The 14,243-nt window shown below is 42.5% G+C and overlaps 1 protein-coding gene across 2 annotated transcripts; it reads right to left on the bottom strand.

Annotated features, from left to right (window-relative positions):
- Positions 1 to 1,731: 1,731 nt before the first annotated feature.
- On the bottom strand, positions 1,732 to 13,611 carry LOC124136693 (mesenchyme-specific cell surface glycoprotein-like). 2 transcript variants are annotated; one of them, XM_046502684.2, is made up of 10 exons: positions 13,474 to 13,611; positions 12,959 to 13,208; positions 11,005 to 11,238; positions 10,234 to 10,423; positions 6,486 to 6,618; positions 5,054 to 5,168; positions 4,222 to 4,458; positions 3,525 to 3,766; positions 2,902 to 3,119; positions 1,732 to 1,858 (listed from the first exon to the last, which is right to left on the bottom strand). In XM_046502684.2, the coding sequence occupies exons 2-10, from the start codon at positions 13,164 to 13,166 to the stop codon at positions 1,759 to 1,761; spliced, it is 1,677 nt and encodes a 558-aa protein (XP_046358640.2). In that variant the 5' UTR covers positions 13,167 to 13,208; positions 13,474 to 13,611; the 3' UTR covers positions 1,732 to 1,758. The 2 variants fall into 2 exon arrangements, with proteins under 2 accessions (XP_046358640.2, XP_046358639.2); XM_046502683.2 differs by having other exon boundaries at positions 12,959 to 13,180.
- Between the last annotated feature and the right edge of the window lie 632 nt (positions 13,612 to 14,243).

Raw genomic sequence — 14,243 nt, 5'->3', positions numbered from 1 at the left:
CATGTTAATGTCAATTATATGAATTCTGTTCAATGCTGTATGATGTCTGAGAATGTATATATTACATGTACATATATATTTGTACAAAATTGAGGAATAAAATTGTTGTAAATTCAGTTTTGTCTCCAGTAGTATTGTTAATCAACAGGAAAAACATTCTACCTGAGAACTACTCAAAACACTCAGCTTAGTGCATCAATTATCATCAGCACTTTGCCAGCAAAACAGGGATCAGCCTTCTACCATGAACACTTTGATCCGGTTGATCAATACTAGTATTTGGTTTCAAATCACAATAACATGCCTTTGAAACTTGAAACCATTATTATCAAGCACATATTTCTCAATCCTGACTGATGCAGTGTCAGATATATTTAACTTTGTTACAAATACCTAAGTGTAGTTTCTCTGGGATTGTTCAGTTCTAAATTAATGTTTGAGGTCTCAAATAATACATAGTGAGAAATACTGACGAACCTGAAATGCAAATTACTGTATGTTTATTTCCTGTTTGAGTGAGTGAGTGAGTGAGTTGGGTTTAACGCCGCTTTTAACATTATTCCAGTTATATCATGGTGTGTCAGCTTAATGTGGGAGGAAAGCCCGAAATGATGCAGGTCTCAGACGTTTACGACTTCAGTGAAACCACGAGCACGGGTATGGTGCTGACAAACCTAGAAACATAATCGGGTTGAACCGGGATTTCGAACCCACAATCATAGGTTTCTGGCGTGTCCAGGGGATGCAACTCTGCACAGCGAATCGCTGCGCCTTAGACGACTGGGCCGCCCGTGCCCCCATTTCCTGTTTGAAACTTTGAATTTTACTTTGCCCTGAAGTGTCGGGTACTGAACAAGTCAATACATCGGAAAGCAATCCATGATTCATTCCCCTATGTATTTCTAGGGACCAATACACACTTGATCCAAAGGCCACAAATCAGGTGAAGTTAAGCAACATTGGTTGTGGGGAGTCCTTGGATGGGTGACTGGCAGCTTGACCCCTGAGAGCTTCCAGGGCTTCGGTACTGCCCCACACTGACGCATTAACCTAGGGTCACCATAGGCCGGAGACTTTGTTCACATTATGCCTCTGTTCACTCATCAGTGACTGGGTACCCGGTAGGATGAGATGGTAATGTGACTGCTAACCTTCTGCTGCCTCATAGGCAGCATGGATTGTATTCTGCCCAGGGAGCTGAGAATGAATGTTGAGTGCACTCTGATCCATATACCAGGATAATACTTTTTTACAGCACCACCGAGCAGCAGTGGTTGTACATAGGGCGCTTTAATAATTAATTATGATTTGGAAGCTTAAGATATTGATATGTATTTATTATCCCCAACGAAGTTGGTGGGGGATATAGAAACGGGCTCCGTCCGCCGTCCGTCCGTCACGTTTCGTTTCCGGAGCATAACTCATAAACCGTTCAATATTGTTTCCTCAAACTTTGCAGGTCTGTCAGGTACATGCTGAACTGGTGCCTTTTGATATTTAGAAATTTTAGAAATATTTATTTTTTACGTTTCCATGGCAACAAGATGGACTTAGGTTCCAAACTCATCTTTTTTTTACAATTTCCATGACAAGTTCCACCTCGGTTAAAAAAGGTTAGGGTTTGTTTAGATTTAATTATGTCATAAATTCTGCAACAGGGGCGGGGGATATAGCCACGTTAGTGGCAAACTCTTGTTAATGGTTGCATTTGCACAGAACCACACACAGTTATAAATGCTTGAGGTGTTTATTGTGTCCCTATGAAGGTTCAATCTCATACACTGACACTGTGCCTGATCCATTGCTGATGACTACCGCTAGAGTCTTGTTGGCCGGGGTTTGCCTGGACGAGATCAGCCTGAAACAGAACAAGAGGAATAATTGTGTATAAAATGTTTCTTCAAGCAAGACAAAACATTTTTTTTCAAATTTCATAGCCTCTCCCTGAAAAAAGCATGATATTTGACCCAAAGGACCAGACATATCAACAACAAAATTGACGAAGCTTGTTGTATAAAGCCGCGCTCAGCAATAGTCCAGCTATAATCGAGTCTGAACAAGACAATCCAGTGATTAATATCACGAGCATCAACTCTTTGAAAGGCATCTAGAAGTGATACACATAAGGAAGAGAATTTATGGATGTAAACTTCTGTATTATAAGAAACACAACATTTTGGAGTATATGCTTACTACTTCATCAGGTGAATCAGGAACACAACGTTTCGGAGTATATGCTTACTCCATCAGGTGATCACGCCATTCACCTGATGAAGGAGTGAGCATATATAATAATAATAAAATACATAATAAAGAAGTTGACATCCCTAAATTCTCTTCCTTATCAAGAGCATCGATCTACGGAATTGTCCTACGATGACATGCATCAACCAAGTCAGCGAGGCTGACCACCCGATACCCTTATCCGACATATGAAGTCCTCAACTATACCTTTTGTCAAGCACCCAACAAACCACACTGCATAAGATAACATTATATATATTCCCCCATCTGATGTCCGAGATACGAACGTCCCCAGATACAGACTGCATGAGATAACACAATATATCCCCCACCTGATGTCCGAGATACCGACGTCGCCAGATACAGACAACATGAGATAACACGATATATCCCCCACCTTGTATCCAAAACACGAACGTCTCCAGATACAGACTGCATGAGATAACACAATATATCCCCCACCTGATGTCCGAGATACCGACGTCGCCAGATACAGACAACATGAGATAACACGATATATCCCCCACCTGATGTCCGAGATACGAACGTCCCCAGATACAGACAACATGAGATAACACGATATATCCCCCACCTGATGTCCGAGATACGAACGTCCCCAGATACAGACTGCATGAGATAACACGATATATCCCCCACCTGATGTCCGAGATACCGACGTCGCCAGCAGTGCCCTGCCTGTACATATCCTGCATGGTCTGCCTGGTGCCGCCCTGCCTGTAGACGTGGTTGAGATCCGTGGTCAGCGAGCCCATGTCCACGGTGTACAAGTACAGGCTCCCCATGGTGTGACTCCCCAACACCAGGTAGGTCTTCCCATTGTCCTCCACTACATCCAGAGCACTCAGTTTGGGACCCTGAAATTACGCCTGACTAAGCTCATGACCAGTACGTAGGGCAGATCATGCTTCCTTCCGCGAACACCTGGTGTCATCACTGATTTTCAGTGATCCATTCATATCATTCCACCGCTATGTTGCCTTTTACACCCAATGGAATCTGTGAAACTGGTGATCCACTGGCGTTAGCGTTTTATATTTAACAAAACATATCCCCCAAGAACACCTTTAATATAATTGGCGTTATAATCCGCGTTACTTTCGTTTGGAATCCTGAGGTTGAACAATTTGGATATTTTTTTAAAGTATCGATCAGGTATTTGTGTCTCATCAAAATATTTTCGGTTATATTTGCTTTTATTGGAACTAAGAATGTTTGTTAATCATTCGAAGAATTTAATGAATCATTTACAGGAAACTCACAAAATCTTTCGAACTGGCATCTCTCATGTTCTCTGGGGATGAAGTTACAGATGAAGTGACGTCAGTGTTGAAGACATTGTCAAGCAGCAGTTGATTGACCTCCTCTACCTCACCCCCACTGTTATACACAGGCCCGTGGGTCAGGTGGGAAGTGTCCCAGATGGAAAAGCCACGCCCACCAAACGCCTTTATGTTGTGAATCCCCGGGGAGATGACATCACATTTACTGATTAATAGGCGACCTGTATTCAGAACAAACAAGACCAGCGAATGATAGGGGCACAAGAATATGACTAATATATACATTTTTTGTTTGTTTGTTGTTTAACGCTGTTGTCAGCAATATTCCAGGCGGTCTGTAAATAAACGGGTTTGGACCAGACAATCCTGAGATTGACATCATGAACATTGATCTACCAAATTGGGATACAGCGACATGCATCACCCAAATCAGCGAGACCAAAATATATTCTAATTAAAGGAACTGGCCTCTTTATAATCGGGGAGTGGGGTGAGGAGAGGCTGGATGTCCTGAAATCGAGTTGTGTGCCTTGCAGCAGTTAAGAAAGATATTCTGTCCCCAACAAAGGTCCCACCAAATACCTTGGTCGCACGACTCGCACCACACTCACACATGTCCGAGGTGTGAGTGTAAGATATATGAGTATCTTCCAGGGCTGAAGGGGTGAGTGCTTACCGAGTTTGTCAGGCCGCCTCAACATATCCGCCAGTGTGTTGTTCTGTATTCCCGCTGGCAGAGATCCTACAGAAGCAGCTGCAGCCTCGGACCAGGAGAAGCCATGCCTCCCCACGCTGTACTCCCTGATCCTCCCCTCGTCCGCCGTCACCAGGTACGCCCTGCTCCCCCTCTGCAGCAGCTTCATCGCCCGGGGCTGGTACATGCCGTAGATAGGGTACATCGCGAGGTTGGGGCCTACACAGTGACACCAGGGTCATCAGGATCAACACGAACAGAGAGGAGGTTTTTAGAGGAAGATGGGATAGGTCACACGGTGGTTACCTTTAGGATGGGGAATACACAGTTATACCAAAGTCAGCAGTGAACAAGATCAGAGAGGCGGTTGTCAAAGGGAGATTGGGTCCGTCACAGAGTGGGTACCTTCAGGTCGAGGAATACTCTACGTCTTACAGACAGACAGACAGACATACCAACTGTAGGCGAGACCAGGGCACATTGGGACACGGGTTACATTGGAACAGCGTGCATATTTATTATTTCCAAGCCTAACTTCACCAAAGGAAGTGACATCACGCATCCTGACATTTCGGCGATGGAAGCTACCTGCAGCAAGTTGAATTAAGGATTCGGTGGGTAAAATATGTTATATTCTTCCAAAAGTAACATCAGGACTATTTCACCAAGAGTTATGATCAGGACCCGTGTAAACTTTATTAAGAAATTATTTTTGTGCCAAATGTATTGTTTAATTGGCTAGACATTGATACCAAGTTCCAGGACATCTGGTCAACAAGTATTGAGACAGAAGCTCCACAATGTTCATACCTACCTCCATCTTGGTCGCTTGGATCCAACCGACTCTGGTTCCAGTTCTTGGCGCCGAGACTGTAGATGCCCGTCACCTCGCCCTCTCTCACAGATACCCTCGCAATGGCGTTATTGTCCTGTGTATATATTAAACTAGGCCCTGTAATAGGTTATACAAAGTGATGGACACAATTAGGAGGGGTAAGTGAATGTTGTTCAACGCCGTAGTGAGCAGTATTCCAGCTAAATCACGGTGGCCTTAAATAACTGACTGTGAGAGCCTCACGAGAAACAGACGAGCGCACGTTACAGATTATAAAAAAAACAACGCTTGTTGTTTAATGCTGCAGTCAGCAGTATTCCAGCTAAATCACGGCGACCTGACTATGGACCAAATTAACCAGTGGCTGAAAACATGTGGGAGATACACGATTTGGGGGTACGATGACATACAGGCAGCCAAGTCACAGCGCTTGACCACGAGATCATATTTATTTCGTCGCCTACACAAACAACAGAATTCTATAACACGGGGTCGGAACTTATGAGGTCGCCATAAGAAATGACCAGGAATGGAAAACACGTTTTTTCTAAAAAAAAAGCGTTCCTTATCTGACATGCATATAGCTTACACACACCTGTTCTGGGAGCAGAGTTCAGTAAACAACGGGACAAGCCTTTATTGGTTTGTTGTTTTACGCCGCACTCAGCAAATTTCCAGCTATATGACGGCGGTCTGTAAATAATCGAGTCTGGACCAGACAATCCAGTAATTTACATCATGAACATCGATCCACGCAATTGGAATCGATGACATGCATTAACCAAGTCAGCGAGCCTGACCACCCGATCCCGTTAGTCGCCTTTTACGACAAGCATAGTCGCCTATTACGACAAGCATGGGTTGCTGAAGACCTATTCTACCCCGGATCTTCATGGGACTCGATGAAATGAACTATTTAGGCAGGCTATTATTCCTCATGCTGCTGAAAGCACATACTAAGACTGCTGCACTAAAGTTCAAATAAAAAAAAGTCAAATAAAAACGCTGCATGTTTCTCAGTCTGTCACCAGCAGATTGTGGGCCCGAGACCAACAAACACATAACGTCGATGATCCACGCCGCTCTGGACGCCAAAGAGCAACAACTTCAGCCCAGGACAGATTAGTCAGAACGATGGCATCAAGAAATCGGTTGAAAACTGCCAGTCAGATAAGGGACCCCTTTCAACAGGCAAATTAATACAGAGTTCGATTTAAGCGGTGACTGTTTTATGGAAATATATACGGAAGCTTAATTCTTTTCAAAGTGAATGGGGTTTCGATGGGGTGTGGGGGTGGGGGTGTGTGAGGGTGTGTGTGTGTGTGTGTGGGGGGGGGGGGGGGGGGGGGTGGTTCTCTATCTCGGCCATTTCTTTAAGAACAGACCTACCGGTGCCAGTTTCTGACTGTACCTGCAGGGACACGAACACGGTGTGGCCATCGGGCGAGATGGAAGAGTAGGACGGTTGTAGATCCTGCGACAGACTGGAGTTGGCTGCAGAGGTTGTTGTATTGACACACGCAGAGGGGTGGCGAATATCAGATCTGGGAACATGAACAAAACAAGGAGGATGTTTCATTGTGTATTGCAAAACAGCTTCGTGAATGTATTAGGGCATGTTGAATGTAAAACATCAAAGTACGTCGCAAAATTGTTTCTTGTTTATGAGGTAAACAGTTTAGCGAATATAGTGCGTGGTGACCATTAATGGCAGCTTCTCTATTGGCTTGGCAGCTGTGTATATTGGTATCACAGTGTCACTGTAATATTTTCACGGACTAAATAGACCAATGTCTATTCAATCTTTTCTTTTTGAATATCTTTTTGGGTTGAAAGTTTCTTATTTCGGGAAAGTTAAAAATGTTAAAGATTTTGACAACTTTGCTCAGACGAATAAGAGAATATGAATAGGATGCCTCACAAAAAAACAGGTTAATGGTTCACTTTATAGATTATAAATAGCAACAGGAAAAAAACCAAAAAAGTACATAATAAAAAAATTGAATTGATCGAGGAATAACCCCCTACTATATCACAGTAGATTCGCCTGTCGGTCGAGTCAACAAACTTGTCAAAATTTATTTAATTAAATGAATAAAATTAGTTATAACTGTTGCACTTATTATCGAAACTCGTAAATTTGCCATAATTTATTTAATTATAATCGATAAACATTATTTATAATCGTTGACGTGGGCTCGAAATTACATCATGGAGGGCTATTTTTAGCGTGAACGGATCAATTTCGGTGACCGGTTTTGAGGCTAGCAAATATACTCTACTGCCGAAACACTGCAAACTTAAGGTAGGACCCGTATCAAATAACCATTTCTTCTTTGTTTCATTGTTAGCCATCTAAAAACATTGGTTTATATTTTCTTTGGCCCAGCAGTTCAGTTGGCCCTGCTTGACTACTGATTTTGCCATCACAAGGGATAACTATTTCAAATCATCATCTCTTAAGGATCTATTTAATGTTAGTTATCATTTAAATATTGGCTTTTTAAAAGAAATTGAACAAATTACTAAATTTTGATGTACATAGCTGTTTCTTAAATTGGTAGTATTTAATTGAGAACTGAGATTGTTTTTGGCTGTGCACTTGACGGTGTTAAAGTATTGTAAAAGTATTGTCACCTTGAGAGGGTATAGTAAGTCCATACCATTCAAAGTACGTTATTCTTATCATAGTTTTAATCGTAGAATGTGTGTTCTTTTATATTTCGGCTAAATTTCCCAATAATCGCCAACACCTGAAGGGATGACGTAAATCCTGCTGGGGTCCATGCAGGGAGCAAAGGTACTGTAAGTCCCCATGGTCCGGGGTGTGGTGGTCGAACTTTAGTTGTTGGTGATCTCTAGCCTGTTTTTATAATGTGTCGTCTGTCATAAACTGATCATTTTATTGTTCTAAAACTTGTTTTACAATTATAATCTGTGATATATTGCTAGTTGCTGTACTGTCCTTCGACGACATGTGTTTATATATAATATAAATGCATAACTTGTTCAAGTCACGATATAGCTGAAATAGTGCCGATGTGACTTTAAATATTAACTCACTCACTCAGTTTGACAAAATGTTATGAAGAATGAAGCGTGATTTATTTCACGATAAAACATTGTTCTATCATGACGCCATTTCTGGAGATTCGAGCACTCGCAACTTGATAACGTTGTAAATTGGACGATGTTACATTTGAGTGGGAAGAGTCTAGTGAGCTGTTCCCCGTAGATGTAGCTGGCCCACGCAGATAAACGTTATGGTCGGACGATAGCATCCAAAAGTGGGAGAGTTATGACAATCGGTATTGGGAGAAGAGGAAACAGATTTTCGACGTGAATATTGTGAGAATATGCGTGGAAGACCAAATTAGCACCCTGCACATAAAATGGACTTGATCGACATTGCCGAGGTCTGATTCTATTCAGGAAGTCATCATTATTTGAATACGAAATATTATTAAAGCTTGTACATTTTATTAACATCCTTAAATAGGCTGTACATAATATTGATATCTCATATAAGAAATAAACGAATCGTGGTGGTTGTTTAGCGTACAATAAAACACTGCAGAGAGATAAACCAATCTGGGCTGCGCCCCTCAATGTTTATTCTCCCTGCAGTGTTTTATTGTACGTTAAACAACGCCCACTCGTAGTATGTTTCATAAATAATGCTGCGTTCCGCGACATTCATATTAATAATTATTTGGATTACGTTTTGAAAGTGACAGCAGACATTTTTGGTTGTGATTGTCTCATTTGTCTCTTAGCCAATGAGATAAACCCCCAAAACTCAATAATGTCTTTCTAGACTGATAACCAACTCAATACAATGACATGATTACTGTAATAGGGCAAAGACTTCTCAAACAACATCTTGTACTGTGTGAGGCTACATGAAAAAAAGGTTCTCGGCCATATTTTTCTCGAAAGTGAGGAGGGCGGCTGGACTACATGTTTTATTGAAAACGAAAGTGATGCAGGAGGAATACTTTAAATTTATTTGTCACCAAGAATATCTCGGCCCTTTAATCAAAGGCATTTGTCAAGCATTTTATTTTGTGGATAACAGAGAAATGCTTCATGTGACACGGGGAACCATATTTCTTTTTTATTCATCTGGAAATATAAATAACTGACGTCCGAGAAACATGACCTCTGTTTTAGGCCGAACAATGTCAACGAGTTTCAAAGGTTGTTTTCAGAATTTAGTCTTACCTGTGATACCTACAGAGTGCCATTCATGATGCTTCGTATAGATTTGCAACTACTCATGGTTATAATCGTCCACGCCACTTTTTAGTTGGTATGATTTCCGATTAGACGTTTGAGCATGTACCTTTACTCATATGTCCTTGTAAAATATTAGGACCCGGTACATACAGAGGATGATGGCTTGAACAAACGCTGTTGAAGAAGTCGTAATCGCACAATGATGTCAGATGACAAGAACCAAGACTGCACCATTACCAGCTGTCACTGAGATCTGATTGGTCCACGTGATCTTGATAAATACTATGTATCCCGTCTTGGACGGGAATAAATTTCTCAGCGGGGTTATAAATATCTTATACCCCACCACGAGCAAGTCAGGCAGCACGTGGATTTCTGAGAGGGAGAATAAATACCTTATACCCCACTTCAAAGCAAAAACGCTTTTTACCGAGTCAATGAAAGTCACGTGACATATCGCGAGCTAACAGCTTAATCGAATAGCTGTTGCCTATAAATTTAAAATGTTGATTCTTTTACAGTGTCATATTAAAACATGTCGGTAAGATAAATTCGTTGTAGCAGGATCACTCGGGGCACAGCGGGTTTTATATGTTACACCACTCGCCTCCGCCTCCGCTCCTGGTATAAAACCTAACACGGGTCGCATAAAACCCCATGTACCCCGAGTGATCCTGCTATAACTTATATTACAGGGCTATACCTTGTCCGGAAATGGCGGACATTAATATGAATCGTTTTCAGAATGATAACACGATGACGATTGCCAACGTATAGTTGCATTTGAATGCCGGTCTTATAAAGAGACATTTTCGAATTAAGTATTAATAATATCATTCACAATTACGTCATTTTAATAATTAAGGAAGGTGTTGTTATCCTATTATTATATTCATAAATGTACGGCCAGCCTTACCAACCTCCCGTTGAACTTCTTGAAGTCACTAGTTTGTTCTGACCATGTGTCCGTTCTGTCCTTTCTCAGGATGGTCACTGATCCCTCGGGATCCACAAACTTGTTGGACGCATCCTTTCCAGGGACTCCTTCATTTGTGACAACCAATGTCTTGCAGTCTCTCGAATACAGCACATGGGATGGAGAGGACCCGACTGGAGGACAAAGGCGTTTGATCATCTAAGATTTGTGAAATGCAACTGTCTGCGTCTTGGATGACTGGTACTGGTAACGCTAAAATCTACACCACAATCAAATAACCATTTCTTGTTTGTTTATTTTGTAGCCACTATCAAACATGGGTGTATACTTTCTTTTGCCCTGCAAAAGTAACTATAATTACCTTATGCAGATTTCTCCGCTATCTATCTATCTATCTATCTACCTACCTATCTATCTATCTATCTATCTTATCTATAATTGCTCTAATCGCAGGTGCATTGACTTTGAATGTCTCCATGGTGAATTTAAAAATCGATTTCCTCTCTAAAATATAATTTGTGACGTAATGGTCTATGCAGAATATATTTCTATTCGTTATATTCGTTATAGCCTCTTATCTCCTGAAGAACGTGATATAACTCTGATGGTCCCGGAGACTTGAAGTGATACTGAACATGTGTTATGTTGGATAAATGAAGATTGACTGCGGTGTAAGGAAGCATCCTCGCACCGAATAAAGATTGTTGCTCTAGGCCACTATTTGTTGTTTTAGCAGGAGAGAATCTCTACTCACCAGGCACTGTCCTGAGGTACCACAACTTCTTCACATCCTGACTGTAGGTCTTATAGAACATCACATGACCCTCATAAACATCGGATGATGACGCCATGACAATAGCCAATTCCCCACCACACACATCCACCCCACGTGGTTGACCTTGTGTCGGCGTGAACAGGTGGTCGACAAGCAGGTGTGGGGATCCGGGGTCAGACAGGTCAAGGACGTGGACAACAGGTGACACGTCCCCTACGTTCAGAATACGCGTTTAGTGCAAGGAATCAAGATGGGGTGAGTGAGTGAGCGAGCGAGTATGGCTTTACGCCGCTTTTGGCAATATTCCAGCAATTTCACAGCGGGGTCACCACAAATGGGCTTCACACAATGTACCCATGTTGGGAATCAACACCGGGCCTTCGGCGTGACGAGCGAACACTTTAGCCACTTTGCTACCCCACCACCCCCGATATGAAGATGGAAAGCGGAGATACAAAGTCTCTTATTCTTCCTGAATATAACGGATGCAAATAAACGCACATTATTTAGAACCTTTTCACGAAAGATATGCTGTTCTCACCACGATATGGCAGAAGTATCGTGTCCCAATTGTGTGGATCGATGCTCATGGTGTCAATCACTGGATTGTCTGGTCCAGACTCGATTATTTACAGACCGCTGTCATACAGCTGGAATATTCCTGAGTGAGGCGTTAAACAACAAACAAACAATAATCTGGGATTCTATTGGGCATTATGTGAATCTTCGATCTGCTGACTGCGTCAATACCACGTCTATGCAACGTCAATACAACGATAATACAACGGCTATACAAAGTCTATACAACGTCTATACCACACACACACACACACACACACACACACACATGACGTTGACTCCCGCATTCTGAAGGACATTCCTTGTCACAATTGCTAGGTGTGGTCTGGTATTGTCGTGTTGGAAGATCAAACCGGGTCCATTTGCTGCCATAAAAGGCAGAAGTTCTGGTGCCAGTACCTGGTCGCGGTAAGCAGCAGCAGCCATGACACTTCCGCCTCGAAATCTGTCAACTTCCTGTACACAACACTGGGCGTAACGTTCATGATGGCGCCTCCACACCCTCGCCCTACCATCAGCAAATCGAAGATTAAATCGGGATTCATCACAGAAGACGACTTGATTCCAATTCCTCTGAGTCCATCGTAAGTGTCGCTGTGCCCACAATTGACGTTGACGTGTAATTGAGTCAGAATCGGCCCGCAGTATGGCCGTCGTGCTTGAAGGTGAGCAGTTCTCAGACAGTTTCGAACAATTTGCGCACTCAGTCTACCCCTAAACAGTTCATTTCTGGTTGATGTAGCCGTCAAAAATCGGTTACGGAGGTGACGTAAGACAATCTGACGATCTTCTGCATGTGACGTCACACGTGGTCGACCTGGCCGAGGGCGATCAGCGGTGGTACCCGTTTGCTGTAGACGCGTCTGTAAATCATAAACAGTCCGTCGACTACAACCCATCGTCCTTGCGACTTCAGCTACGGACGTTCCCGTCTGCAACATGCCGATGGCACGTTCACGTTGCACTTTTGAAAGGCGTGGCATGACAAATGGCGTAAAGACTTTTGTTAGGCTGAAAACACGTGCGGTATTATGGCCACGTGACCAGTTGCACGTGAAAAACCACTTTTGCCACTATAGTACCCTGCACATGATTTTGATCGATTCACCTGCACAAAAACGGGTGTTCCGAAGACAATATGTGGCCATTACTGTTTAAATACACAATAAGGGCCCACAATGATAACTGGTCAAAATGTTACAATTTTAGGATTGTGAAGTTTTTAATTTGGTTCAGTATATATTACAACACCAGAACTAAGAATACACAACGTCTCATGGGCAGAAGAAAACTTGAGATTGTGATAGTGTGATAACTATTAAAATGTTGTTATACACGAGTAAATAAACTGTACCTATAACATAAAGTACATGGCCATCCGCATCGTAGGCACCTGCTGCAGCCGCTCCCCCATGCAGCCTGTACACTGGAGCCAGGTGGGCGGGGTCAGGATAGGACGCGAGCTTGGTGTAACTCAGAAGTCTCAACTGGTCACGTGATAGGCATTGTCCAATAAACACCAAGGTCACGAGGACACTTGAATAAAGACGTTTGGCGGGCATTTTCAATCTTGCGACTGAAGAAAGTGTGTTACAATGAATTCGCTGTAAAAAAGGCTTAATTATTCATACGTGTATATATATGTGCCTGAAGAATGTAGAGTTCATGAATATAGGCGTGGGTCGTCTCAAAACAAGTGAATAATATTTAAACAAGTCAGGGAATACTATAAATTGATTACTCGGGTCCTGGTTTTTGGCTACGATAATGACAAAAGAATTTCCACGGGTATTGCATTGAAGATACACAGGCATCAAGTGTATTTACAGTCTCGGCGAATGAAAATGTGTCAGGGCTTAAAGGACTTACGTAGTTCCATTCTGTTCTCAACCTGAAGATTACTGAGGTTATCAGTCGTGACTAGGGGTCGTCTCAAAGATCACCACACTTAACAATATTGGACGCTGGAAGCTTCAACTGGTGTCTACTTCCCGTGTCGTATGTTACGACAAGTATGGATCCAACTTTGAAACGGCCCTGGTTGTACTCAGATAAGGAAATGATAAGGAAATTCATTTGTTTATCGCAGCGGTACAATCTTAGCACCATATGGTGACTGTTAACGTCTGAGACTTATATATGGGGCGGTCGGGTAGCCTATTGGCTAAAGCGTTCGCTCGTCACGCCAAAGACCCGGGTTTTATTCCCGACATGGGTACAATGTGTGAAGCCCATTTCCGGTGTCCCCCGCCGTGATATTGCTGTAATATTGCTAAAAGCGGCGTTAAACCATATTCACTCTGAGACTTATGGCGGCCCTGGCACTAAGATCACCGTATTGAAACCACACCTCGCTGTAGTATACGTATCTTAGTTGACTGGATCGACGGCCTTGGGATGAATCAGAGATTCGAGCCGATAATGAAGCTCGGTTTGCCAGCAGGACTTTCGAATGGGTTTCACTGTAGTGGCAAATGTCTACATCCTGTACCACGTCAAACTGTGTAGAGATAGGCTGTTTTCCATTCAGGATGCAGTACTTGTCGTATGGTTATCACATCCTTAACGGTCTTGTTTACAGTCGTTATATCTGGTTGTTTAATGGTTCTTCGTGGTTATACATATACATACACATGATT

The sequence above is a fragment of the Haliotis rufescens genome, unplaced genomic scaffold (assembly GCF_023055435.1).
Source record: "Haliotis rufescens isolate VD_foot unplaced genomic scaffold, xgHalRufe1.0.p SCAF_1, whole genome shotgun sequence".
NCBI classification, from domain to species: Eukaryota; Metazoa; Mollusca; class Gastropoda; order Lepetellida; family Haliotidae; genus Haliotis; species Haliotis rufescens.
The sequence above is the reverse complement of the archived record's forward strand: the minus strand, read 5'-3'. Positions and strand labels throughout refer to the sequence as shown.